Consider the following 27,370-nt stretch of genomic DNA (forward strand, 5'->3'; position numbering starts at 1 on the left):
ACAGTGGGTTAACCAGTGGCTGCTCTGAAGCCTTTCTGTCACTGTACAGGGTCCTTGGCTCCACTGCTGCAGGCACCATTTAGCTCCCATGGGTCCTGCATGGCTCCCAACAGACTGGTCCGGGCTGCCAGACACATGGAGATGCCAGATCACTGGAATCTGTGCAGGACCGCTGGACACTGGGGCTGTCACACACCTGGGGTTACCAGACCTTTGGGGAAACCAGATCCTGCGCCTGTCTCCAGCATCTGGAGCTGCTGGATCCCTGGGTCAGGTGGATGCTGGGGCTTTCAGGCTCCTGAAGGCTGCCAAACTGCCAGGACAGGCTGACCCTGGGGTCTTTGGGCACCCAGGACTGTTGGACCCCTGGAGCTACTGGAACCACAGGTCAGATAGATCTCAGGGCTGTTGTGCATCTCGGGCTGCCGGATTCCAGATACAGCCAGAGCCTGGGACTGCCGGACCCCCGGGACAATCAAAACCCGGAGCTCTGGGACACCAACAGCTGTCGAACCCCTGGAGCTGCTGGATCCCGGGAGACCCAGACCCCGGAGACCACCAGACTGCTGGAGACTCCCGAGGCTCTGCGGCTTCCAAACCGCCGTGACAGCCGACCCCCGGTGCTACCGGCTCGCGGGCCATCCACACCCCGAGCCACGGGACTCCCAGGACTCCCGGGAGCTGCAGGACCCCCGGGCTGCGCTGGAAGCCAGGACTCCGCATCCTCCCATTCCCCCTCGGGGACCCTCCCCGATTTCAGCGGCGCTGCCCACCCGGTGGAGCCTCTCGGGGCCGTCGGGGCGGCGCTGCCCGGGGCCGGGGCGGCGGCGGCGGCGGCCCCCGGAGCCTGGCCCGCCGTCAGGGGAACCAATGCGGAATTTCCTGGCTGGCGGCGGAGCCCCTCCCGCCGCCGCAGAGAGGGGCGCGGGGGAGGCGGCGGCGAAGCGATCGCAGCGCGGCTTCCGCCCGCCGAGCGGCAGCGGGGACCGGCGGGGACCGGGGCGGGCGGGGAGCGGCAGCGGCAGCGGGCGGGAGGGCAGCGCCCGGCCCTGGCTGGGCTGTGCCGGCTCCGGCTGGGCCCCGGCGCTCCGCCGCTGATGGCGGCCCGTGGGCTGCGGCCGCCCCGCCGCGCCCGGGCCGGAGCCGCGCTGCTGCCGCTGCTGCTGCTGTCGGTGCTGAGCCGCGGAGCCGCCCAGGAGCTGAGCCCCCGCGGCAGGAACGTCTGCAGGGCCGCCGGGTAGGAGCGGGGGCGGGCAGGTGTGCGGGGCGGGACGGGACCCCCAGCGCCGGGCCGGGGCTACGGGACGGGACGGGACGGGCTCGCCGGTCCATCCCCCATCCCGGGCAGCCGCGGCGCTGGGCGCCTTCCAAGACAAAGTCCGTCCTGTGCGCGGCTGAGGCGGGGGGAGCCGGCAGCGGGGAGAGCGTGAGGAGCTGAGCCCGAGCGGGGCAGGGACGTGGGGGCTGGTCCTGATCCGCGGGGGGCTGCGGGGAACCGGTCCTGGATGCCCCTGGAGCCAGTCCTGGATGCCCGGGGCCGGTTCTGTTGTACGGAGCTGGGTTTGGGTGTCTCTGGGGATGGAGTCGTGAGAGGGACGGAGGGCAATCCTGCATCCCTGGGGCAGGATCTGCGCTGGGGAGCCGGTCTCGGGTGTCTCCGGGAATCGGGTTGCACTGCTGACCCTGGGCTGGTGGGATACAGGATGCTCCGGGTATCATGGTGAAGCTGTCCCAGGCTGCTGGGGATTGTGGAGCTGGCAGCCCCAAGACCGTCGTGTTTGGCTTCAGAAAGTGGGTGCTGGCATTGTCTAGCTGTCCCGGGGTCATATTCTGCCTGCCGGGCTGGGGGCAGGGTCTCGGGAGATGGCACTGGCTTCTCCCGGCTCCCACTGGTCTCCGTGTCCCACAGGTCCCTTTACAGAGCAGCATCACCTCAGCTGAGCTGCTCTGCAACATTCAGGCTTGGTGTGCCCAGGCTCCCGGGCCAGGCTGGCTCCAGCAAGAGGGGAGACAGCCCACAGTCACTGCCTCCCGCCTGGGAGAGCTGGATCCCCTGTGCTTGATGGGGGGCCCAGGCCATAAATGCACCTTTACATCTCGCCTGTGAGGTCAGACGAGTCCACAAGGAAAACATGTGCTTCAAGCAAGAGGGGCCGCATAATGGCTCCATTCAGCAGGGCTACAGGGCGCTGGTGCCCCCTCCTCAAATTACAGCCGGAGTTTCCTAAGGAGGCATTACATGAGCCAGAGCAGCCGTAGCTCCCACCGGTGCTGCTCCTTGACAGCAGGGAGCCGTCCCTCCTCGGGGACATGATCTGCACCGCAAAGCTGCCACTGCATCTTGGGGTGGCCGAGGGAACTTGAGTAGTGTCCCCACCTTGTTCCTTGTATGCTGCCCCACGTGCTGGGGGTGGGGTGCCTGGCTTCTCCCCATGCAGAAGGACCCCTCATCCCCACGGGGTGAAGGTGGGGGAAGTGTGGAACCAGCACCACAGGCCTCGGACTCACTCACTGTGCCACCCGTGGGTGCCATGGCTATGAAAGAGGCACTGGATGTTGAGTGGGACAGATTGGTTGTGTCCATCTTCTGGCAGGACTGGGGCCTGCAGGCAGCCTAGGGGCTGGGGTGATGGAAAAGAGACAGTCCCTAGGAAGCTCAGATGAAGTTTGCATCATTTTCTATCCCTCACCCTTCTGCAAACCCTTCTTCCCTCTCCATCCACTCACTCGGCACCCACCCCCATCATTGCTGTGTATAGTGCACATGGAGGACTCTCCATACGTTACCATCCAATCCCACCCCAGTGGCCCCAAGGCCCTGATGCTGCAGATCCTGAGGCCAGGGGCAGTGGGACTGGAGGTGGCTTTGGGAGGAGGTCCCAATGTCCTCCACCCAAGGCTGTTGGAGCTTGTTGGACCCTTACCTCTGCAAAGCCCCTCCAGACATCCTGTGGAGATGCCACCACGGGTTTCAGAGGGCTCAGGATTGTGTGACTTCTTGGGACCTGGATCCCAAGTAGAAATTCAAGGAATAATTTAGGGCAGAAGAAAAGACCATATTTGGGGCTCTTTGGGGTTTTGTGTTCTAAATTCAACTTATCCTTAAATTTGAAGTTCTTTTATAACTGGTTTCCCATTGCTATGACCAAAGGTGCCAGTGGTGACAGCCTGGACAACTGCTTTGACCCTGTCCTGCTCTCTTGCTAACACTTTCTTTTCCTTTGGTCTTTAATTTTATTTCTCTGCCCAAAGGGTTTCTATTTATGCTCATGATCCTATTCCTGCCTGCCCTGGGGATCTGTCTGTCTGTCTGCACCCTGAGGCTGGTGTCAGGGAGCTGCAGCTGGCATCAGCTGGGGAGTGCCAGTGCCTGGGACCCAGTTATCCCAGGAACACTGTATGCCAGCTGGGTGGCACAGAGGAAGATGAGCACTGGGGTAATGCTTGGAAGGAGCAGTAGGGCGGGGATGGAGAAACACTGGGCATGGGGAGGGTGCCAGTGGTTCTCTGAGCACCAGGATTATGCTGGGTGTCTGCAGGGCTCCTTTGCAGGTCCATCCACTGGGTTGAGCTGGGTAGTCTCACATGGGACCACATGCAGCAGCTCCCAGCTGAGCCCCAGAGTCTTGTTCCTGCTTCCAGGGATGTGAGCCTGCTCCTCATTGTTCAGTGCTCCTCATTGCTTGGTCTGATTGAGGAGCCACTCCTCCTGCCTCAGAGGCCTCTCTGTAGCCATTGGCAAAGTGATTTCCAGGAGCAGTGTAGGATACTAATCCACAAGAAAAATATTCTACCTTTGTGAAAAGCCTGGGATCATTAGCTGAGATCCCAGTGATGCTCAGCATGAGCAGGACATGGCTATGGGGCAGGGGCAAGCCTGGCGTGGAGGACTTGTCCCTGCAGGTGACAGCTCCAGCTCTGCACACAGCCCACTCCTTTTCCTCCACATCAGCTGAGGTCTCAAGCCCTGGCCACAGCTCAGAGGCAGCTTTTCATTGTTTTTTTTCTCAGCATTTGTAGTGCTTTGAAGGAAAAAAAGTATTTGCAGAATGGATGTTTGCAGTGCCATGTCCGTGTGGGTCAGGAACGAGCTTTTAAACACATCTCTCAGTTATCCTTTTCCAGTGGTCAAGGGCCATGTGGAACAAGCCCTTTGTCAAGGAGCTGAGGCCATGAAACACCTTTTAGTCCTGCACCCTGATGAGCATTGGTGACCTGCGGCCAGCACTGACCCTCTGTGGGCTGGCTGTGCTGGGACCAGTCTGTGTACCCCACTGGGAGAAATGGTTTTCCAGTGTCACATCCTGGCTACCTCTCCTTGCCACAGGAGCAAGTTTATTTGTTGTCAAAGCTGCTGATAAATGACATGGGTGCTGAGCAGGGTGTGGGAGGCCATCAGCAGGCACAGGGAAGGAGAGATTAGCTATCAGGGAACAGATAAGCCCAAATCCTGTGAGGCGGTGGGCTGGCTCCCAGCTGGGAGTGGTTGTGGTGTTGCTCACCTCCTCCATCTCATGGCAGAAGTTTTCCCCTCCTGCCACCGTGTCCCAATAACTCCCAGCTCCCCACCATCAGCTCATCACAAAGGATATTTTTTGGCACATTTCAGGTGATGCCCATTTTGGTGGCCAGGCTGAGCTGTTGGAGGCAGGTTTCCAAGGTGGAAGGGTTTTCTCTGGTAAACCTGTGATGATTTCATTCTAAAAGCCACCAAACTGAATTTCTAAAGGATGGACTGGTGAAAGCAACCCCAGGTGCAACAGTGAGGCTTTGGCCATGCCATGGGAGGGCAAGAGCACCATGGTCCCTTTTCCACCTCTGCTTGAGTATCCCAGCATAGCTGGCAAAGACTTTTGGGGGGCACAGCCCGAAGCCTTTTGCAGAGAAGGACCTTGACTCTGGCCTGCCCTCAGGGAAGTGATTTGGTGGTTGACCCCCCATTGCCATTAATCCCATGCATTAACCCCTTGCATGCTCGGCGGGGGCAGAGCTCAAGGGTCCCTATGGGGGGGGGGGGTGTTTGTGCCGCTGCCATTGCAGCATCTTGGGGCTGCTTCCACAGGCTGCAGAGATGGAGCTATTTTGGGCTTCGGCTGCAAGGCATTTTTTCCAGGCCTTGAATCATTTTTGTGGTTCTTTTCTGCCTCCCTTCCAACTTTTCACTGTCCGCCCCGACGAGGGGGACCCGGTGCTGCCGGCGGGGCCGGGCGGGGCTGCGGCCCCGGGGCCGCTCGGGCCGAGGCGCCGCTGGCAGCTCCCGCCCGGCCCCAGGATGAGGCGGTCTGGCAGCCAGACGGGGTCCTGTGACTGCGCTGCGTTCGAGCGAATACTTCCTCGCTGTCTCCTCCTCTTCTGCATTTGTTACAAGTAAAGAGGAAAAGGGTGAAAAAAAAGAAAAAAGAAAAAGCCAGATGCATTCCAGGCTGCAGCGCCAGCCCAGCCCGGGTGAAGTTTTCCTTGACTGCGGCATCGGCCGGGGCCGTTAGCGACCCTCCAGCATCGCTCCCTCCCTGTGGGACCAGGCGGTGTGGGTCACCCCAAGGATGAGTGGGTGGCTCCAGGGATGAACAGAGATTTCTGTGGGATCGTGGGGAGTGTACTCCCCACCCCCAATTGCAGCATCATGAGCCCCCAAACATTTGCCCGGGGGGGGGTTTTGACAAAGTGTGGGTGAGATGTCTCCACGTGTCCCTTCCCAGCCGAGAGCTGAGCATCCCTGGCTGAGCCTCTGAGTGGGTCTGAGCCCCCATCCTCGTCAAGCTTGTGCCAAAAATGTCCTGCCTGATGTTCCTGTGCCTGGTAGTCCCTGGAGGTGATGGCACTCCAGGACTCTCAAGAGCTCAGGGACACATTCCAGCTGCCTGCAGTTGGCCTCCCCCTGCTTCTACATAGGGACATTCCCTGGGAGCTGGCTGTGTTCCAGCTATTCCAGCCAGGTGGTTCCAACCTGCCTTTGGGATTCCATCCCCAGGCCACAAAGCACTAGCCTGCAATTCAAGTCATGTTTTCCCTTGGGACATTTAGAACCTTCCCTTTTTTCTTTTTTTCTTTTTTTTTTTTTTTTCTGGGGTGGGGGGTGGGGGAGGATCTTTGGATTTTTTTTATTGTGGAGGTTGCACACATGACTTTTGCTTTTTCATCACTCATTAATGGGAAAAACTGGTCCTATTCTTAGTCCTAGCATCACCTTAATGGCTGGTTGGGCATCCATGGGATCCCCCAGCAGATCCATTAACTCTCTGTGTGCTGGAGGAGGAGCCAAGAGCTCTCCTTCCCCTTTGGAGGTGCAGAAACTCCCAGCAGGATCTCTTACTATCATGGCTTCAGTGCTCCTGGCGGGTTTTTGGGAAGGGCCAGGACTTTCTGAGGGTTGTAACTATTTGTGATGCTTTTTTTTTTATCCCTGCAGCTCCTCAGTTCTCGTGTGCTGCCAGGGATGGAGGCAACAAGGGAGCGAGTGTTTAATAGGTAAACACCAGCATTTTGCTTCATTGGGCTCTGGCCATCCTTCACTGAGCCCTCCTGGCCTCACCACCACTGTCAGGGGCCACCTTGATGTGTCCTGTGGCTGGGACTCCCTGTCCTGGAGCCCTGCAGCCAGAGTCCTGTCTCCCTGCAGTGCCCCAGGCCAACACCATGTGGATGGAATGGGTGCTCAGCCCCAGTGTCAGGAGTCACAGAGCTGTGGGGGTTTCTTTCCTTACCAGCCAGCTCTGGGTCTGAGGACTTGGGGGTGCTGCTCGGGGTCCTAAGGGACAGTGAAGTGTCCTCCAGGGTGAAGGTGCAGCTGCAGGGATGGGACTGAGATTCCTCACAGATGCTGCAGCAGCATGGGGACCTGAGCCAAAGCCAGCAGTGAAGCCAAAGCTGCCCACACCAAGCACGTGGTCTCTTGTGGCCCTCCCCTGAGGGAAGAGGCTGCTGGGGCTGCCAAAGACCACTGAGCTTGGGCTGGGGCCCTAAAAGGTGTCATAGCTCTTTACTGGGGGCCACAGTGAGCCCAGCATGGATGCTCAGCATGAAACCCTGGGAGCATCATTCCCTGCATTGCCACCACAATGGAGGCAGCTGCTCTGGGGCTCCCCCACCCCAGGAGAACTGGAGGTGGCACTTTGCAGCTGGGACCAAAGCACTCATAACCGACTAACCCACTGTGCATGAGCCCTGTAACCACTCACTGCATGTGTCGGGAACGGGATGTGCCTGTTTGGAGGGGAGAAGGACAGGATCTGGCAGGACAATTGGGGGAGGATGGTCCCACAGTGAGCTGTTCTCATCTCCTGCCCCCAAACCTGCTCTAACCTTTAGACTCACTGCTCCTAACCTGTGTAATCTGTCTATTTTAGGGATTTCTATAATATCCATCACCGTAGGTCTAACAACTCCCAGGTAAGGTGGCTGGGATGGGTGGTTGTCTCTCCCTGTCCCAGTGCCTAAGGAAGCTTGTCCAGGATGGTGTGGGATCTGCGAGTGCTGCCTGCACCACATCCTGTGCTTGGCTGGCTCCAGGCATTGGTCTCAGCATGAGATCCCCTCAGCGGGAGAGGGGCTGGTGGCCTTTGGGGGCAAGTGGCCACATGGGAGAGGCAGTGCTGGGATGACAGTGCCCACAACCCCTCTACTCTGTGTCCCCTTCTCCCCTCTAGCAATGCGGAGCTGAGCTGGGACACCATTGGGTGCAGCCTCTGGCAGGGACATGGCTTGGCTGGGTGGCAGGAGACTGGTGGCTAGGACGGGTGGCATCCTCTCTGGGTGGCAGAGATGGAGCTGAGCTGGGTGGCAGAAGGCTGGTGGAATTTTTCTGCAAAGGGGCTTGCCAGGATGGCACAGTGCCGCAGCTCAGCAGCACTCAGAGGGTCACTGCACAGCCCTTTTTCTGCTCTGGGGGGGCCTGGGGGGCTTTAGGGCACAAACACTGGTACTCATGGCTGCTGTCTGTCCATCTGTACAGCCGTGTGCGAGGGGAACTTCACCTGCAAGGAGAACGAGGTATGCGTCAGGCCTGGCGAGTGCCGCTGCCGCCACGGCTACTTTGGTGCCAACTGCGACACCAGTGAGTACTGGCGGGTGCCTTTGTGTCCTCAGGGGGTTCACCGGGGTGGACCTGGCTCATCCTGGGGTGACTTTCCAGAGCAGATCATCAGGGATGGAACTGTGAATGCTCTAGCTCTGCCCTTGCCTGTCCCCTGGCTCTGTTTCCCAGGGCATTGTCCTCTTGCCGGGGTCTCCTCTTAGATCCGGTGCGCTGGGGGGAGGAGAGGGAGGACTGTGGTCAAGAGGTGCTTGGGGGACTGGAGGTCTCCGTTGGTGCCTGGCATGGGGCTGTCCCTGTGGGCAGTGCTGAGGCTGATGGCTCTCCCCCCAGAGTGCCCCCGGCAGTTCTGGGGTCCCGACTGCAAGGAAATGTGCACCTGCCATCCCAATGGGCAGTGCGAGGATGTGACGGGCCAATGCACCTGCAACCTCAACCGCTGGGGCCCCAAGTGCGAGAACATCTGCCTCTGCAAGCACGGCAAGTGCGACCAGAAGACGGGCAAATGCACCTGCGAGCCAAACTGGTGGGGCCCACAGTGCTCCAGCTCCTGCTACTGCAGCCACAACTCCCAGTGTGACCAGCAGACAGGCAACTGCCTGTGCCAGCCTGGCTGGTGGGGCCGTGGCTGCAACAACCAGTGCTCCTGCAACAACTCGCCCTGTGAGCAGTTCACAGGGCGCTGCCAGTGCCGGGAGAGGACCTTCGGGCCTCGCTGCGACCGCTACTGCCAGTGCTACAAGGGCAAGTGCAACCAGGTGGACGGGACCTGCACCTGCGAGCCGGGCTACCGGGGCAAGTACTGCCGCGAGCCGTGTCCGGCCGGCTTCTACGGCCAGGGCTGCAGGAGGCGGTGAGTGGCCATCCCTGCTAGCTCTGATCCGGCACCGGTGGGAGGTGACAGCAGGAGGATTTGGGCTGTGCTGGGTGATGGGTTCCCCTCGTTGCAGGTGTGGGCAGTGCAAGAGCCTGCAGCCGTGCACCGTGGCCGATGGGCGCTGCCTGACGTGTGAGGCGGGCTGGAATGGCACCAAGTGCGACCAGCCCTGCTCACCTGGCTTCTATGGAGAGGGCTGCGAAAAGCTCTGTCCCCCCTGCAAGGATGGCCACACCTGCAATCACATCAATGGCAAATGCTCCCACTGCAATCCGGGCTGGATCGGAGACCGGTGAGTGCAGCTGAGTGCAGCACTGGGTTCTGGGAGAGCAGTGCCTGACTTCCCTGATTCTCCCAGGGAACAGGGTCACTGAAGGGTTTTGCAGCCCTTGAACCGATCCTGGGCACAGTAGTTTGCAGAAGAGCATCCCAGCTTGAGAGCTGAGCCCCACTGACCCATCCAGGGTCCGAGGGGCATAGGCAGGGGTCTCGCAGACTCCCTCCAGTTCCATGGCTGTGTCAGTGGGCTCAGTCCATCCCTGTACCCCTCTCCTGGCTTCAGAAACCACAAGCCAACACAGTGATATACAGCCCCGTCTCCGTGCATGTGGAGGGATGCTGGAGGTCCCCAGGTGCTCCAGCCTCTTGCCCTCATCCCTCCCAGGTGTGAAACCAAGTGCCGGAACGGGACATATGGGGAGAACTGCGCCTTCGTCTGCAGCGACTGCGTCAATGGCCAGTGCCACTTCGAGACTGGGCAGTGCCTCTGCCACCCCGGCTCCCATGGCACATAGTAAGTGAGGCACTGGTGAGCTTGCTTGGGGGCACCTCATGGCACAGGTGATGCTCAGGCACCTCCTGCCCCCTTGTGCCCTATGCTATTGCCAGCTGAGAGGTTTCCTGCAGCAGAAGCACTCTTGGGCAATAGCTGGGATGATTGGTGAGCAGAGGGGGAAGGACAAGCTCACAGAGCAGCAAGGGGTGTTGTGCTTTAGAAAAGGCCTGTTTGGCAAAAACAAATCAACAAAAAGTGGTGGTTTGTTGGGGTTTTTCAAGTCAAGGGTGGAATTTCTGTCCAAAAACAGAGAGAAAACCACATCACAGAATTACAAACAGCCTCACAGGGATGACATTCCTGGGGGGCTCCCACTTAAAGCTCTGCCTCTGGCTGGGGTCTTCCCCAGGCTTCTCCTTCCCCCACTCCAGGGGCACAAGGGCCATCGAGGGTCTTCATCCTCGGGTAGTTTTTCCCAGCATGGGAGTGAAATGTTGTGTGAAAAGATGAGGAAAGCATTTTCCACCCAGCTGGGACATGCAGACAGCTCCCCCAGGTCCTGCTGCGTGGTGCTCAGGTTTTCCCAGTAATTAACAGAGGGTGACAGTGAGGATGGGGATTTAGAGCTGGCATCTTGCCCATGCTGGCATTTCACTCAAGGCATAAGAACAGAGAGCATTTGCATTTTGGGGGGTGGTGTGCTGGGGCTTTGACAACTACCTGTGGTGCTGGAACAGTTGCTGGACACTGGCACCAGTTTAGGATGCCCAGCCTGGGCATCATGGCCACCTTTGGTAGCAAAGGCAGAGGTGAGAGGGTCTCAGGGGGGTGTGGTGATGCTTTCAGCACAGTGCCAGAGGGCAGAGTGTGGATTAACCTGTTCTGAGACCCTGGCACAGCACTGGGAAGGTGGGGATGGGGGATGCTCAGGATGCAGCCTTGGTGCTGGAACCTTGAGCTGGGCTGTGCCAAGTGGTGCAGTCAGGCAGGCTCAGGAACGTTCTGGGTGCTCAGGCAAATCCCTGCGACTATATCCAAACCAATGTTTTTGTCAGCAGGGTACAATTTTGCTAAAAAGGGGATTTCTGCAATGAAGGCAAAAGCAACATCCTTGCCATACAACATGTCCTCTCAGCTCTGTGTCAGGAGCATGCTAAAGGAGCAGCTGCTAAAATATTTTTGTGTTCACAAAGTGCTTTATCTTCTCTGTCTTTCCCAGAAGTATCAGGACTCTCCTGGAAAAAAATCACCCTCCTCTGCTCTCCCAAAATCTCAGCCTGGGGCAGAACTGTGGGGCCAAGTGGTGGGGTGAGAGGTTTGGCCTTGCTGGGGGACTATTCCTGCTCCTGTTCTGCTGCTTTAGCTGCCCTGTGCAGCACAGCAGACACAGGAGCTCAGCACCCATCCTGGCAGGCACATGACAGGTGCACAACTGGCACATGACAGGCACACAGCAGGCACCAGGCTTGGCCAAGGTGGCACTTTGCAAGTTGTTGGAGTGTGAAATGGGCTGAGCAGCCTTGGGGCATGGTGCCCAGGGCTGGGGGCAGCTGTGTCCCCAGGGGAGTGGGTTTGGGCTGGGGCCCACTGGCTCCGTCCAGCTGCAGCCACTCCAGCTGGGATGCAGCTGGCAGAGGATTTGGTGCCCAGCAACACTGCCAACATGTCCCAGCTCCAGCTGGGTCCTGCTCTGCGGTACTTGGCCCATGGCTGGGGAGACAGGTTGGGATGGATCTGCTGACACCACGTTTTCCATGCTCAAGCCCTTGAGACTTGTAGATCGGTGCCCATTTATGCTTGTCCCCATCATCTCCATGACACCATCAGGAAGTCATTTTACCAGCAGTGGAGATTTGGCACCAGGCATAACCAAACTGGAAGGGTCTTAGGGCTGCTTTGTTGTTTTTCCTTCTTGGAGGCAAAAAAAATGTCAATCTGGGCACTTTCCCAGCTTGTGGCCACTGTGGCTTTGCCTGGCTTGGTGTGGGGTGGGGCTTGGAGTGTCGTGGCCACATCACCATTGAGCTGAGCTGAAATCCCTGTGAGTGAGTGACATCAGGGTATCTTTAGATGTGACTGCTGGGTTGATGACCTTTCCTAATTACTGTGTCTAATGGTGAAGTGACATGCAGAGAGCAGTAAGAGTGTCTGAGATCCAGCTGGGCCAAATCCCTTGAGTGATGAGGCAAAGCCATTGCATGGGTGATGGGCTCCTGATCCCTGTGGATTAAGGGTTCCCCCAGGGTGTGGAGGAGCTGTGTCGGAGCAAGCTGGAGGCGTGCTCCCTGGAACATGGAGGGTTTGGGAGAAGCTGGCAGCCAGGTGGCTCCCGCTGTTGTGCCTGGGGTGGGGGATGCACTACTCTCATCCAGCCCTTCCCTCCAGCTGTAACCTGACTTGCCCTCCTGGACGCTACGGAGCCAACTGTGCCGAAGTCTGCGGCTGCCACGATGGCGCCTGCGACCCCCTGACGGGTGCCTGCCACATGGGTGAGTGCCAGGCACTGGGGCTGGGCTCTGCCACGGGCTGGGCTCTGCCACACGCTGGCCCCGGACTGAGCCACGGGTCTGCCTTGCAGAGGCCAACCAGAGGATGGGGGTGATCGGGGCAGGGGCCCTCCTGGCACTGCTGCTCATCCTCCTGCTCTCCCTGCTCTGCTGCTGCTGCGTGTGCCGCAAGAAGGACGAAGCCAGCGGGTGAGTGCCGGGGCCAGGAGGGATCTCTGCAGGTTGGGAATGTGGAACATCAGTGGGTCCTGGGATTGACAGGGGGATGCAGAGCCCATGCTGGGACAGTGGTTGTGCAGGGAAACTGAGGCAGAACTGTGCTGCTCACATGACACCACATGGGTACAAGGGTCTGAGCAGTCCTGCTGCATCATCAGGGCTGATGGAGGGACTCAGGGTGAGCCCTTACAGGGGAACACCCTCCTGCTCTGACTTTGTTTCTCTCTCGTGGGCCATCATTTCACGGACACCTGCCAAGTCCCCTCCAGTCACTAGGGTCTGGAGCTGACCTGCAAAGCGGGCCCTGAAATACAGCAAGGGCTACACAACACGGCCAAAACCTTCAGAACAAATACCTGGGCCAAGGGATGAGGCCTAGGGGACAGGGGGGATGCTGACTGTCCCACATGGGGATGGATGATCAGAGCTGGGAGGATGGGTTCCTGCAGCAAGGTCGGGATGCTGACAGCATTTTAGAAGCACCAGGTTAACATCCTACCATGATAATAGGAGTGGGGACAGACTCAAGGCGGGGGGAAAGGTTTGTGCTGCTCAGCAAGAGATGAGGGGACTGTTGGAACTCCTCCAGATGTAGAGAAAACCCCCTTGTGCCACCAGCCACTGCACAGGAATTTTCCAGAAGCTTCCCCTTGCAGCTCTGCAAGCTCAATCCCAGCCAGGCACAGCTGGTTTGGAGAGCCTGCTGGCTGCAGGTAATGATCCTGCAGATAAAGCACAAACCCATCAGGTGAGGAATGGCCCAGGGAGAGGGGAAGTGGCTCCAGACAGTTTCCTCTCTCCCAGGGTGCCCAGACCACAATGTCCTCAGACTACTGGGTGACCCATGGAGCTGTCCCAGAGTGGTTCCTTGCAGGTTCCCTTGAGTCAACTCACAAAGCCACTCACTCCTGTAGCTGCGGAACATTGCTCGAAAATGTGGCCCCAAGAGGCTTCAAAACCATAGAGCAAATAAAGAGAAGCCACACGTTTGGCTTTGGGTTGGGATGATTTTTTTTTTAAGGTTTGGGGTCTTGACCAGACATTGCAGGTATTTTGGGGCTGCACTGCCAATGGCCGTGGTTGGATCCAATCTTCCCACCCTTCCCTGGCACTGCTCGACGTCCTGGTGTGATGCAAGCTGGTTCCTGGGGCTGGCAGCAGCCTCTGTGGGTCCTCAACTCCTTCAGCCTGGGCACACTCCTGCTTTTCATCCACCCCTTTATCACTCCAAAACCGCTTTGCACTTGCAGCATCCCTGAGCTGCTGCCTGTCTCTGTTGCCCATGAAGGCTGTCCCCACCCCAGGAGGGGAGCAGTGCCTCTGATAGTGCCATTACCTTTTCTGCAGCTCCAGCCAGGACCAAGCAGCAGCCAAGAAGCCTCCAAGACGTTTGTGTGGGCGGTTCAGCCGGATTGGGATGAAGCTCCCACGCATCCCCCTGCGCCGCCAGAAGCTGCCCAAGGTCATGGGTAAGGCGCTGGGGTTTGGGGAAGGTGCAGAGAGCCAGGTTTTACTCCTGTCAGGGAAGCACGTGTGGCTCAGAGCAGCCTTTGCAGCCCCAAGACAGGGTGGTGAGCATGGCAGGGCAGTGGCAAGGACACACAGATCCCTGGGAGCATTTCAGTGGTTGGTGTGAGCTCGCAGGAGCTCAGCCCTTTCTGTCTGCAGCTTCTGGATGTCCAAGCACATTTTGCTTTGTGAGGATGCAAAGGCTGTACCTGGTTCTAGAGCTCTGCTGAGTAGTTTTGGGTTTATTCTCCTGAGGTTCCCCTGGAGAGGAATGGTCTCTGTTACGCAGCAAGATGCCTTGTTAGTGCTTTGATCCTGAAGTAACCCCAGGAGCCAGAGCATCTGGGCAGATGCCCTCCCTCCTGCCATGTGCAGCAGAGTTGAGGATGGAGGGGCAGAGATTTGGGTTGAGCTTCACACTCTGCCCAGGCACAGAACTGGGTTGTAGCGAGCTGTTCATATCTGGCAGAGCCCCTGATCTGGCACTGTCAGGGCTGTTGGGGACCCCCTGCATCCCAGCAGCTGGGGAATGCTGTCCCTTGTACTCTGAACTCTCCTTGCAACTCTTCCTAGCATGGGGAGCTGGGGATCTGCTGCAACCCCATTAACTAAACTTTGTGTGAAGGCAGCAATCCCTGCCCTGTGCTGGGATGCGTTTCAACCCCAGCCCCCTTCCTGAGCCCAGCCCCTCCCTGGGGCCACATCCTGGCACACAGTGGCTCAGCCTGAGGCTAAATCCCTCATCCCAGGCAGGACACAGAGGTGACCCCCATCCCAGCACACCAGGCACTACTTCAGCACCCAAGCTGGGGGGATAACCCCTCGCCACGAGGGGCACAGCAAAGCCCTACCTGGAGCAGGGTGTGCTAGGGCCCAAGAAACATTCCTGCTGCAAGGATAACAGAGGTTCATAGAGGCTGTGTTTGTGCAAGGGGCCAGGAAAGGGCTGGGGGAGGACAGAGGGTGCCTGTGTGCAGTGAGGGTGAGGGGGGCTGCCTGCAGGCAGCTGGCAGCAGTCCAGCTGCTCTGTGTGCACAGGGCAGCAGCAGCCCAAGGAAAGGCTGAGGGTGCTTAGGATGGTCTCAGGTCCCAGCAGGGCTGGGGCTGTTCCTGGAGTCTGTCATGGAGCTGAGAGTTGGCATCTCCCTGGAGGGAAAGGCTTTGGTCAGAACTTGCCTTGTGTTATCTGGCACAGTGGAGTCCATGTGGGCTCCAGCAGCTCCCAGTCCCACTGACACATGTCTGGCAGTGCCTCCAGCCCCCACAGGGTCTGGGGACCCCAGGGTGACAGTGCTCTGTTGGGTTGCCTGTAGTAGCTGCCCCCCTGATGCCCAGTGACCAGGCTGCCACATCATGACCGCACGTGGTGCTGTGGAAGCCACAACACCTGCAGAGGCCATTTGTTCCCCATGCTGGTCCTGCCCCAGCAGGGGGGTCCCAGGGTTACTGAAGTACCCCATCCCAAGGGTCAAGCCAGTGCTGGAGGTGCTCAGGACCTTGTGGGGATGTCACAGTGAAACTGGTGCTGGCTGGCCCAGGCAGTGGTCACTCTGGATCTGCCCACAGTCCTGGCCATGTGTTTGCTGACACCAGGTGGGTTTTCTCTTCTGGGCTCAAACACCAGTGAGCACAAGCCTACTCATAGCAGAACATTCCCAGGTGGGACTGCAGGTCTTGAAGCCCCACTAGAGCTCATTGGGTGCCTGGAGCCTCAGGGTCCTCCCTCAAAACTGCTCCCCAGCCTTGGCACCAGTTTTGGATCCACACCATCTCCCCAGGGATTGCACCTGAGCTGTCAGCCTGCAGGGCCACCCTGGGCTCGCACCAGCAGCCATAGGGCAAGCGTTTGTGGACCCTTGTGTGTGGGATTTGCTCACGTCACCCTGAAGATGCCAGGGCTAACCTGAGCCCAGCACCCCACCATGTGTCCTCCCCAAGCAGCAAAGCTCACCAGCTCCAAGAGTGATGCCGATCATGGGGAGCTTGGGATGAGTGGGAGGGGATGGCCAGGAGGACCCTGGGATCCCTCTCTCATGGTTCTTCTGCTGCTGTTCTCTGCCTCATCCCAGTCTTGAGACCAACTGGCCACTGTGCAGGCAGGGCTGGCGTTGTTATCCTGATGCTGTGGCTCTGGGAGATTTTGGGGAGCAGTGACAGGTAGAGATATGTGGGAAGCATCCACATTTCTCTCAGCCCCAACAGCCAGGGAAGAAAACTCCCTGGCAACCATGCTGGAGACCCCAAGCCTCCCAAAGCTTCCAGGTGCACTACATATCCTTATTTTATAATCTGGCTGTGTCATGGGTCTCCCTGCAGTCCTGGAGTCGCCTCGTGGCTGTGAGTCCCAGCCCTCGGCACGCCTCCTCTCAGGAAGCATCTCCCTTCATCTGCTTCCAGACGGCTGCTTTTAATTTTCTCTTTTTGGTTTTTATTACAAGGAAAGCCATGTTGGAGCTGCTGCCTCCCCCTCTCTGGGCCATTTGCTCTTTAAATATCTCTGCTTGGGTTTTTGTTTCTCCTTGCTCTAAGAAGCCCAACTATGCATGGGTGAGTGTGTAGTACTGCTGTCATTTTAACAGCCCTACATGTCTGAAGCCAGATTCCCTAGTAAAGGATAAACATTCCAGTGGGCATCACAATTACACTAAAAGATATTTTATTGTAAATCAGGGATGTGCTGCAAGGTTCAAACAGTCCAGGCAGGCCGTTGCAGCATGACTGGGATGCAATTGGGATGTTCAGTCAAAGGTTAAAAATACCTGGCGATACCCATGTACAGCTGGGACCCTCTCTGTGCATGGGGTTTTCATGGAATCACAGACTGTCCTGAGCTGGGAGGGACTCACAGGGATCATCAGTGCAGCTCCTGGCCCTGCACAGACATGCCAATAGTCTCACCCTGTGCCTGAGAGCATTGTCCAAACAGTCCTGGAGCTCTGGCAGCCTTGGGGCTGTGCCCATTCCCTGGAGAGCCTGGGCAGTGCCCAGCACCCTCTGGGACCACCCTTTTGCAGCCCTTCGTCCAAAGCAAGCCTCTGCTCTGCTTTGGAGGCGGCCTGTCACTGTCCCAGGGGACAAAAGCCAGTGGAAGGCAATGGGGACAAGTGCATCTACTGCTGCATGGCTCTCTGGGAGCAGCTGGGTGCTGCCTCAGTTCTGTGGGTACCCAAGGAGGCTGCTGAAGCTGTGGGCACCTGGGGAAGCACCTCAGGATGTGTTGGGACATGAGCTTATGCAGAAAAAAGCCTTAAAAAATATCAAGCTGAAAAAAAGGCACTGCAGCCCAGACAACTCCTAACTGCTCATCTTCTCTATTTTGTTTTATTAACACAGTTTTTCCTCTGGTGGTTTCTCTCTTCCACTTTGCTTCTCTGTGGGTGGCCCCTTGGCAGAGGGGCAGTGCCAGGGCGTGAAGGGAGGGATGCTCCTACTCAGCTTCAGGAGGGATGAAGCTGGCAAAGGGATTGAAAAACGGCAGAATAGGGAAAATGCACACCCCTCTGCTGCAGGCTTCCTTTGATCATCCTGAATCCATGTGCAAAAGCACATGAAAAAGGAAAATTCAGACAGTGATGCTGAAGTGGGAATTAGTGGAATTAAAGTCAGCAGCTAATTTTCTCCCTGGGAAGGGGACAGTCACAGTGCCAGGACCCTCTTTGCAGGGTGGCTGTGCTGGGTTGCGCAGCTCATGGGTGAGCACCAAGACAGTCACCAAGTCCTCGTGGGACGCAGGGTTTGGGTGACTTGTCCCTCCACCATGTGAATCCTCAATTTGGGCAGCTGGAGATGGAGATAGATGGAAGTGTGAGGCTTGAACAGACTCTGCTGCCCACAGCGCAAGCATGGGGGATACTGGTCATCACCACTGCTGATTGATGGCTTTTGTGGACACTTGGCTGAGGGACCTTGTGGGACTGTGCAGCAAGAAGTGTCCCCATGCCTTGGAGGCTGTCCCTGTCCCTGACACCCAGCAGGAAGCTGGGCAGTGGGGAGCTGTGCAGCTTCCCACCCTCCTGGCTGGCAGCGGGGACTGGGGGGTTTGGCAGAACTGACACTGACAACAGTTCCTTGCCCTCACAGTGGCCCATCATGACCTGGAAAACACCCTGAACTGCAGCTTCATCGAGCCACCCTCTGTGGTGGAGCAGCCTTCCCCATCCTGGTCATCCCGCGGCTCCTTCTCCTCCTTTGACACCACAGACGAGGGGCCCGTGTACTGTGTCCCCCATGAAGGTGAGCAGTGTGCATGCCCAGGGGACTTTAGGGACAATACCAGGGGCCTGCTCTATGGAGAGCTATCACTCTTGCATGGTGGGGACCGTGTCACCCTGGTACCTGATGCCCCAGGAAGGAGTGCAGGTTCCAGTCATGCCTCCCATACGGTTTCAGAGCTCCCTCCTCCAGCATTTGATGCTCCAGGGTTAAGAGCCAGGATATCTCTGACTGGGACCCTGACTGGTAGGACACTTTCCTGCAGGAGCATCTCAGTCCTTCCCCTCCGCAGGCACATCCCACCTAACACTGCTGTGCTGTCTTCCCGCAGAGAGCATGGGTGACAGCAGGGACAGAGGGACACCTGCCAGCCCTGGGGACAAGCTGGTGGCCCCAGTCAGCGGGGAGGAAGCAGGAGAATACACGTTCCTGAAGGAGACGGGCTCTGTCAGAGCCTTCCCGACCGACAGCAGTGAGACCCCCCTGCTCAAGTCCTCGGACAGCGAGCGCTCCTCCTGTGGCTCGGGGTCGGCCGGCGCCGCGCTCTACGCCAGGGTCGCCCGCCTCTCCAAGCAGTCCAGGGAGGAAGAGGATGCCACCGCGGAGCCCCGCAGCCCCGGGAAGCCGCCGTCCCCGGAAAGGACCAAGCCCCGTCCTCCAGACCCAGCCACAAAGCCCAAAATCTCCTGGATCCACGGCAGGTACAACTCTGGCCAGTCCAACTCGCTGCCGGCACCCAGCCAGTCCCCAGAGCAAGTGGCCGCCCGGTCCGGCAGCCCCGAGCAAGGCCAGGGTTTGGCCAAGAGGAAGAGGAGTCCGAGCGAGACGTCGGCCCATGTGCAGGGCAGAGCAGAGGACAAGGGCGGCGCCCGGAGCAAGGAGAAAGCGCAGAAGCAACCGAAGGAGCCCGGCGTCCTCGAGGGCAAATCCAGTCTCTACGGGGAGCCGCAGTCACCCTCCAAACCCAAGCAGAGGAGCAAAGCCGGCTCCGAGCCGATGGAGACCATCAACGGGGCGGTGCAGAACGCCTTCCGAAAGATGGGCGCCTTCCAGCCGGAGCGGCGGGCCGGGGACACCAGGGATGCTCCTTGTAGCCCCGGCACCAGCAAACCCCGCTCCGAGCCGCTGCATCCCCAGCTGGCCTCCGAGCTGGCCGCCCAACTGAAGGAAAAGACTCAGAGCCTCAACAAGGGGGACGGAGGCATCCGGGCGAACGGGGTCAGTGCCCAGCGGGAGAAGCCCACCCCTCCGCAGAAAGCCAAGCGCTCGGCGGCCGCCGGCGGCCAGAAGACCAGCAAACCTTTGCTGCCCACCTCTCCCCATCTGCAAAAACTGATCCCTGCGGCCGCCGAGACGGCAGCTGGGGAGCCCAAGTGGATGGAGAAGCCAAGTGCCGGCAGCGGCCAGGATCAGACTCTCCCCACTGAGCAGACAGCCAAGAAAACCCCCATTAAGAAGCCTCCCAGGAAGAAGAGCCGGGAAGCTAGCCTGGAGCCCCCCAGGGCAGCTGCTGTGCCTGCTCAGGCAGTGCAGTGACCGGGAACCGGGCACGGCCCCGCACCGGCCGCACGCCGGGAAGAAAGACATTTGCCAGCACAACCAGCGAACGTGGGAGCCTGGACTGGGCTGGGGGCACTGGAAGAGCCTTGATCCTCCCTTTATCCCCCTCCACCTCACTCATCTCCCATTTTTCCTTAGTCCCCCTGCCCTAGGACCCGGTCCCTTACTCTGTGCCCTGCTCCTGCTCTCTGCCCGGGTCTAAGCTCGCCCGCCCTCCCCGCGCGGGGCGGGACCGCCAGGAGCCGGCCCGGCCGCCAACCCGGGGGGCTCCGTGTCTGGCGTATCCCCCCCCCCCCCTTTTTTTTTGTAGCAGTATTATCGACCGCATAAGCAGCGCTTGTTGTACTAGACGTGCCCACGGTATATTCTGCAGTAATCGAGACGCTCGCTTCCCGTGCTCCGCTCCGATCTGTCGGGGTCGTGGAGCACGGGAGAGGGAGGGAGCTGCTGCTTAGTGCCCTGGGCAGTGCCAGAGATGTGCCCCACGTCCATCGCTGGCAGCAGCTCCCCTGCCCCGGAGCCCTCCAGGCACAGCTCTCCACTGCCGGTGCATGCCGGAGTGGGGTCGAGCTGGTTTCGACCGATGCTACCCTCCCTCCCCTCCGCCGCGGCGCTGCTCCTGGCCAGGAGGAAGCACTATTTATGGATGGAGGTGGACGCCCTTTGGGTTCCTGCATCCCATCCAATGGAGTTGGAGGGATTAGTTTGGTATGAGAGAGCCTGGCACCTCTGCAGAGCGCTTTCCTAATAAAAATGTATTTCTTCTGTAGCTGGGTGCCATCTATCCCTGCCCCAACCTTCCCGTGGGCGGGCAACATGCCTAGCCTTGCTTGGGTGCTACCTGGTCCTGAGTGGGATGCAGTGGGGAGATGGATGACCTTGCAGCAGTACAGGCAGGTGGTAACAAGCAGCAGACAAATGGGAGGCAGGTCCCCACTGGGGCTGCTGCTACACATGCTCACCTGCCATCAGAGATGAGCCCTGAGGACAAGATGAGGATCTTCCCTTCCCCAGTATCCAGTGTTATCCCAGTGGCTTACTGGTCCCGTGGTCAGACACTGCTCAGTGTAGCCTGGGTCAGGCCCTGAGGTTCAAGAGAGCAGAGAGCCCACCCCTGGGTCTCAGGGTGCTGGGACACAAAGGGGGGGGGGGGGGGGGGGGGGGCATGGGAGTAACCCCCTGCCCAGGGCCTGCTAGCTCTGTCAGCATTTGGGGTCTTCACACAGCCCCAGGCAGGATGGTGCCAGAGAACAAGGCTGGGACAAGCCCAGGGGCAGCCCAGAAGCTGAGGCTTCTCCTATACAGCTTCTGACCAAGATTCCTAAGCAGGACTCTCCCTGACACTAGAATTGGGGCTGTCTGCTTCCGGGGCACCTGGGGGCATTGGTGCCCACCACTGAGCCATCCTGTTCCCACAGTGGGGGTTGATGTCCCAGAAGACCACCAGACCAAAAGGTCAACCACAGCAATCTCAGAGGTGATGGAGGCAGCTGGTGAACACCAGAATGGGATGAGACCACATGGAACCAGGACTGCAACCAGCCCAGTACAGCACTCAGGAGGGGATGGGGCTCTGGCCCACACCTGGGCATGGCTCAGCATTGTGTAACTGGAGCCAGCACAGTACCTCACACTGTCCGGAGAAGCATCATCACATAACACAAAGCTGAAGAATGACATCACAGCATTGTTTCACAGGCTTCTGGTCACCTTTCAAAGTTCCTTCACTCTCTTTCCCCTTTCCTTCAGGTTTTATTTGGGAAGATGAAGGACAGTGGCTGAAACTAGTCCTGGGACATCACACAGTGCAGAAAAAGGAGTGGATGAATGAGCTTAATGTCGCCAGATACAAAACAGAGAAAATCAATAGAGAAATTGAGACACTGAATCCATGAGACCTGGGATGGCATCCAAGCCCCTCCTTCCACCACGGAGGCTGTGGTTGGACAAACTGAAGAAGCTTCCAAGACACTCAGATTGATAACCACTCATAAGTTAGTAAAAGAGAAGTAAAGGACTTAAATGCAGGCAATAAAAGTGCACTCTCCTGGAGAGGAATTTTATTCCAAGATTGAACCTGAATCTTCCAAGCTTCAGCTGGTGACTGTTTACCCCATTACATCATTCAGCACCACCAAGAAGGGTTCAACTTTATCATGAAGTTATGTTAGAGGAAATTTAGGCTGATTAACAGGGACTAACACCCCCAGAGGGTGCTGGGCACTGCCCAAGCTCCCCAGGGAATGGTCCTGGCCCCAAAGCTGCCAGAGGTACAGGAGCATTTGGACAGCACTGCCAGGGATGCACAGGGTGGGATTGTTGGGGGGTCTGGGCAGGGACACGAGCTGCACTGGATGGTCCTTGTGGGTCCCTTCAACTCAGGATATTCTGTGATTCTCTGATCTTATCCACTGACTGTTCTCAGAATCCTTCCCCCAGCCCAGCCCTGCCCCCTCCACCTGATGCAATGTGTGCCAGCCCCATGAGCATGTTGATATTCCTTGTCCAGGCCTCTCCAGTTTCTTCACATCCCTCTTGAACAAGGAGACCACATCTGGACACTTCCTTCAGACATCTGCCTGTGCCCTTCCCAGCAGCTCCCACTATGGGCTTTGCCTTGCTCTGAGGAAAAACAATAAGCTGATGTCCACCATGAAGTTCTCTGTTGCTTCCAGGGTTTTATTCAACAGGGTCCTTCCAGCTCAGACAGTTCAGAATCTTCCTGTAATGTCCTGTGATGCCATCCATGAGAAGGACGTGGATGAGGCACTGTCACACCTCGGTATCAGGAAGGGCTAATGAATCTCTTTTCCAGGTTCCAGGCATCCTGCAGGCTTTCTTCCCACCACTGCATGTCAGATACCTCTGACTGACAGCTCCTCATGATAGACACCAGTCAGCAGGTCTTGTTCAGGGGCTTACAAATCAGCAGAGGCTGAAAACCATCAAACAGTTTTCCTGCAGCTGTGAGTTCCACCAGGAAATGATACATACTTGCTGTTCTGAGCTGCTTTTCACTGCTATTTTGGGCAGGCAGAAAACTTTGACCTCAAGGAAAAACCAGCTGAACCCAGTCATAATGTGGAGAAATCAGGTGTTCTGCTTCCTCAGAGACAGAGCAGGATCCACCTTCCCTGACAGACAGGTAGGGCTTTTGGTGACAACGTGGTGGCCATGGATGAGGAGAAGTTGTGGCAGTGGCTGTGATGGAGCCACCAGCCCCCCGTTCCACCAGCATATCATCCATAGGATCAGAGGAGCACAGTGGCACTTTTGGCTTATCCTCTCCTCCACCAACACTGCAACACTGATCTTCCTCCCATTTCCTCCTGATTTCCCAAAGTAGAGAAGGAGCTGTTGGGTTGGACAACAGCACGTGTTTTGGCTTGGCCAGCGAGCAGCAATGAAAGCCAGCCTGCTGCCAACAATTCATTTCTTGTTTCAGGCCCTACCAAAAATAAACCCAGAAGGGAAACTCCAGTGAGAACGAAGCACACAGGAGACAACCCAGAGCTCTCAAAACTATATAGGAAATTTCTCTCTCAGTGTTCACTAGGAAGGGGGATGGCAGTGTCAGAGGGAATTTCATGCTGGATGGGGGGACGTGAAGGAGTTTAGGCAGCTCCATCAGAATTATAGGAATATAAATATATATGCAGCTGACACTTCCTGTGGCTATGCTATAGGTGGGGAAATGGCCATTTCCTTCTTTGCCTCACAAAGTGGATGCAGGGTCCTGACTGCCTTCCCCAGGACACTTGGCTCCAGGGATGGCCACACTGGGGACACTGCAATGTCCCCAAGCCATATGGGTGATGTCCTCATGCAGCCACCACCCAGCTGGCACTGGGCTCTCCGCTGCCAGGCTGCACAGATCACCCCAGGAGGGACCTCAAAGAGGTGCAGTCACTGCATCACTGCCAGAATCACTTCCCATTCCTCAGCACAGCCATCGGCAACTTCATCAACATCTCTTGGGGACAGTTGTTGTTTGAGGAGGGCTGTGGTGGTGTTTCAGTGGCAAGAAATAGAAGCCTTCTGCGGGCCATCAGCTGCTGCTGTTGTGCTGTCCTGGTACCCACCAGCTCCTGACCCAAGTAGCACCAAACCTGCAGAGCCAAGGATGGGCCCTGTGCTCCTGCAGGATGGCAGCTCCAGCATCAGCATCCAGGAGGAAGGAGAAACCTGTGCCCCAGGGGTCCCTGTGAGCATGGCTGGTGGCTCTGGGACCCTGCAGCACCAGCCCTGGCATGGCACAGACACCTTGATCCAGCTCCTGCAGCTTTGCCTTGGGATGGTGGAGCCTCTGGGTGGGTATGTGCAGCCTTTTCCCTCATGACAAAATGGGGCACAGGGGTGGGGAGTGCTTTGTCTCTGCACCCCGTGCCCAAGATGCCACAAAATAGATAGAAATACATACTCCAGGAGTATATGCACTCACATAAAAATATGTGTATATATTATAAACATCATTTTTAAGTCAATATACATTCTATAATTTTTTTTATTCTTGGAATGTATAGGAGAATATATTATATATAATTTATATGTATATATAAGTATAACATATAAAAAATGTATTTGTATGCACTCCTATATACTCCAGGAGTAAATGTTTTTCTATTTCTATATTTATTTTTGTATATAGACACCTACACTCTCCTAGATATTCCCACAGTACATGGTACATATACTTCCACATTTACAACATAGATTTATATACTTCTGTAGTTTTATGTATACGGTAATATATATCTATGTACACACAAACACAGTATGTATATATACACAAAAACTTATGTACTTACCTGTTTTGCTAAGCTCCAGGAGCCAAAGGTGCGGACATTGAGGTGAGACTAAGCCTGCCCACAGCACCCAGGTGCCAGCCCCATCCCTGCTGGCATCATGGCAGTGCCACCCAGGCACCTCTCAACACCGTGCCCACAGACCAGGTTTTGTAATGCTGAATCCAACAAGTGCTCTTCTGGGTCCTTCCCTGGGGACCTGGGCTTCAGGGGGCTCCAGCACGGACTTGCAGGGAAGCAGGGCAGCAGGATGTCTGGCAGGAACTTCCCCTCCCGGCACCATCCCAGCAGCAGCTCCAGGCTCTTCAAGCAGGACCTCTCTAAAGCCATTTTGTCCCCACCGATGGGCACTCAGGGCTTGTCACCTCCTCTGCCCTGTCCTGCGCTGCGATGCATTGCGTGGGCTTCAAAGTGGGGATGTACCTTCAGCTCATGGAGAGCTCAGGGGCCCTGTGCAGCCCCGCCCGTCCATCCTGAGGATGGGGTTCCCATCAAGGTGCGCTCGACGGGCACAGGGAGCGCGCTCAGGTGTGCGCAGGGAGGGGCTGCAGCCGGACCCCACTGCAGGCATCGGGGCGGGGGGGGGGGGGGCATGCCGCACCTCCCGGCCTCACTCTCTGCAAACCCACTCGGCTCCACTTTAGACTCCCCCTCACCCATGGAGCAGTGGAAGTGTTTCTACGTGACCCAGGATCCCAATTAATCCCTGGCTGCAATGAGCTGCACAAAGCAAAGGGAATTCTAACACACGGAGCCATCGCTGGGCAAATCCAAGAGCCTGAGCCTTTATTTCAGCATCTGCAAGCATCATTTGGGAAAAATCCATATTTTTGCAGGGAAAGAACGAGGGCACTCTATCCAAGTGTTTTGAGCAGGAGAGGAGGAAAAATCAGGCGGAAGTCAGGCAGAGGCTCCGGGTACCTGACTCATCCCCAGCCTGTGCTCCCGGCCACATCGCGCCTGCCCGTGTTTAGTCTGGGTGGGAGCACAAATCACTGCTCAATGTCATCGCTCTGCCCGGATCTGGATTTCATTAGGAGCCACATGATCGGCCCTGGCTGCTGCTGGGGGCTGGCCGCGCTCCCCCCGTGGAGCTGCACAGGATGCAGGGTGGGGGTCGGGGCGTGGGGCTGAGTGGGCTCCTCGTCTGCAGCAGAGAAGCCGCAACCACCTCGTTGGGACGGGTGTTTTGTCTCCCTAAGGGGCTTGGAGACCCCGAAAATATCCTGAGGGGAAGGGAGTGCAGCCTGCAGCTGTCCCCTGCTCAGCTGGTGACTGCAGGGGCACAGCAAGGGGGACCCTAGGACCCACGAACTGGGGTCCCTGCCCCTGCCCAAAGTCAGGCTGCAGACTCAGAGGGACACGGGGGCCAACTGGGCAGCCCCAGCCAAGGGATAGAAGGGGTTGGCTCCAGGCTGCTGCAACCCCTACATACACTCATATCCTTTACATCTCTTGCATCCCGTGGATCCTTTACATCCCACTGCAACTCTTACATCCCGTTGCACTCTCTGAATCCCTTGCAGCTTCCTTGCATGCATTATTAATAGCCTGCTGCGACCCTTTAAGCATCCTGTACATCCCTTACACCCCTTGCATCCTTCCTGAATTTCTTATGTCCCGCTGCATCCTTTGTGTCCCCTGCAGCCTGCTGTGTCACTTGCATCCTGTACATGCTTTGCACTCACCCCTTGCAGCCCATGGCCCCTGCACACAACTCCCAGCCAAGTCCACACACTTCAGTCTCATCCGAGATCATCCTTGCTTATGAAGCCCTGTGCAGTGACCTGGGAGCACCTGCACCAGCCAGCTGGGAGCCTCTCCAGCTGGCCCAGGGGAAGCAGCTCCTGCCCCTTGCCCAGGCTCCTCAGGCAGGGAGTTGTCCAAGGGGTGATACAGACCTGTCAGCTCACCTCAAACAGACCTGACACACTTCTCTCTGCAGGTGGCAAAGACATGAGATGCTCCTGAGCTTCTGAGCCACAACCTACGTGAATTTGCCCTGGCTGAACATCCATGTCACATCCCAGGAATGATGTGCACTCAGGACATGTGGCTGCCGGCATCTCCTCGGAGTCCCAAAGGAGCTTGGCCCAGACAACCAAAGCCTGGACGTGTTTTCTGCCATGTTTCCAATGATGCACGCTGCCCTCCCAGCCCAGAGCCCTGGGTCTCCCAGCTACAGCAGCAGCCAGCGGGCAGGAGAGCGTGTAGGCTTCACCCGGCACCTCCGAGAGCCAGCGACCACCTCGATCCAGGTCTTATTTTAGCTGCAGCTCAGGGGTGAAATTCCCGTTCAGATATTCAGCTCCAGAGGCCAGAGCAGGGGAAACACTTTTACTCTGAAGTGTTTAAATTGGAATAAATCTGGTGAGCCTGAGGCTGAGGCTCTGGCAGTCACAGCCATGCCCTTCCCTTGCCCGGGAGATGAGGTGAGGGCCCACAAAAGGTTAAAGTGGCCCGAAAAAGGAAGGGGCAAGGCAGGTTGGCAAAGCTAGTGTGGTGGCTGACCATGCAGCCAGTACAGGGTGGAGTCAGAGGGCTGCTGCTGGAGTCCCTACCCCAGAGGGCTGGTGCAGCTCTTAGAGGGTCCAAAGAGGAGTTGGAGGAGACTTGAGGAAACTATCCAAGCCAAGCTGGCTGAGGAGAGACAGATCCAGCCTTGAGTAGAGCAGCCCCCCAGACCTGGGCCTGCAGGGAGTTGCTGCTTCAGGAAAACCCTGGCTCCAGCCCTGGCTCAGGCTCCAGCCAGGGACTGACTGCAGGCACCATGCCTTGGGCTGTGCTCCTGCCACTGGCCCCGGCCAGCTCGGGCCATACTGGTGCCATGGCAGCAGAGCCACTGCTGGGATGCTCGCCAGCTCTCAGCCCAAG

The 27,370-nt window shown here is 57.6% G+C and overlaps 1 protein-coding gene and 1 long non-coding RNA gene across 4 annotated transcripts; both read left to right on the plus strand.

Annotated features, from left to right (window-relative positions):
• Nucleotides 1-319: 319 nt before the first annotated feature.
• SCARF2 (scavenger receptor class F member 2) lies at nucleotides 320-20,460 on the plus strand. Of its 3 annotated transcripts, XM_077187680.1 has the most exons (12): nucleotides 1,160-1,237; nucleotides 6,410-6,468; nucleotides 7,347-7,389; nucleotides 7,952-8,053; nucleotides 8,366-8,885; nucleotides 8,983-9,201; nucleotides 9,574-9,702; nucleotides 12,070-12,173; nucleotides 12,263-12,380; nucleotides 13,758-13,879; nucleotides 18,000-18,152; nucleotides 18,463-20,460. In XM_077187680.1, the coding sequence occupies exons 5-12, from the start codon at nucleotides 8,404-8,406 to the stop codon at nucleotides 19,665-19,667; spliced, it is 2,532 nt and encodes an 843-aa protein (XP_077043795.1). In that variant the 5' UTR covers nucleotides 1,160-1,237; nucleotides 6,410-6,468; nucleotides 7,347-7,389; nucleotides 7,952-8,053; nucleotides 8,366-8,403; the 3' UTR covers nucleotides 19,668-20,460. The 3 variants fall into 3 exon arrangements, with proteins under 3 accessions (XP_054501956.2, XP_077043795.1, XP_077043796.1); XM_054645981.2 differs by lacking the exon at nucleotides 7,347-7,389 and having other exon boundaries at nucleotides 320-1,237; XM_077187681.1 differs by lacking the exons at nucleotides 6,410-6,468; nucleotides 7,347-7,389 and having other exon boundaries at nucleotides 1,219-1,237.
• A 407-nt stretch (nucleotides 20,461-20,867) lies between these two features.
• LOC143695441 (uncharacterized) lies at nucleotides 20,868-26,876 on the plus strand. The gene is made up of 2 exons (XR_013184614.1): nucleotides 20,868-24,005; nucleotides 26,442-26,876. It is a non-coding gene; the product is annotated as an uncharacterized LOC143695441 (long non-coding RNA).
• Nucleotides 26,877-27,370: the final 494 nt, after the last annotated feature.

This window comes from Agelaius phoeniceus, chromosome 18, assembly GCF_051311805.1.
Source record: "Agelaius phoeniceus isolate bAgePho1 chromosome 18, bAgePho1.hap1, whole genome shotgun sequence".
NCBI classification, from domain to species: domain Eukaryota; kingdom Metazoa; phylum Chordata; class Aves; order Passeriformes; family Icteridae; genus Agelaius; species Agelaius phoeniceus.

Coding starts and splice junctions, on each gene's coding strand:
- SCARF2 (XM_054645981.2), top strand. CDS start 1,098: ATGGCGGCCCGTGGGCTGCGGCCGCCCCGCCGCGCCCGGGCCGGAGCC. Junction 8,886..8,982: donor GGCCAGGGCTGCAGGAGGCG/GTGAGTGGCCAT, acceptor CCCTCGTTGCAG/GTGTGGGCAGTGCAAGAGCC. Junction 12,174..12,262: donor GACGGGTGCCTGCCACATGG/GTGAGTGCCAGG, acceptor TCTGCCTTGCAG/AGGCCAACCAGAGGATGGGG.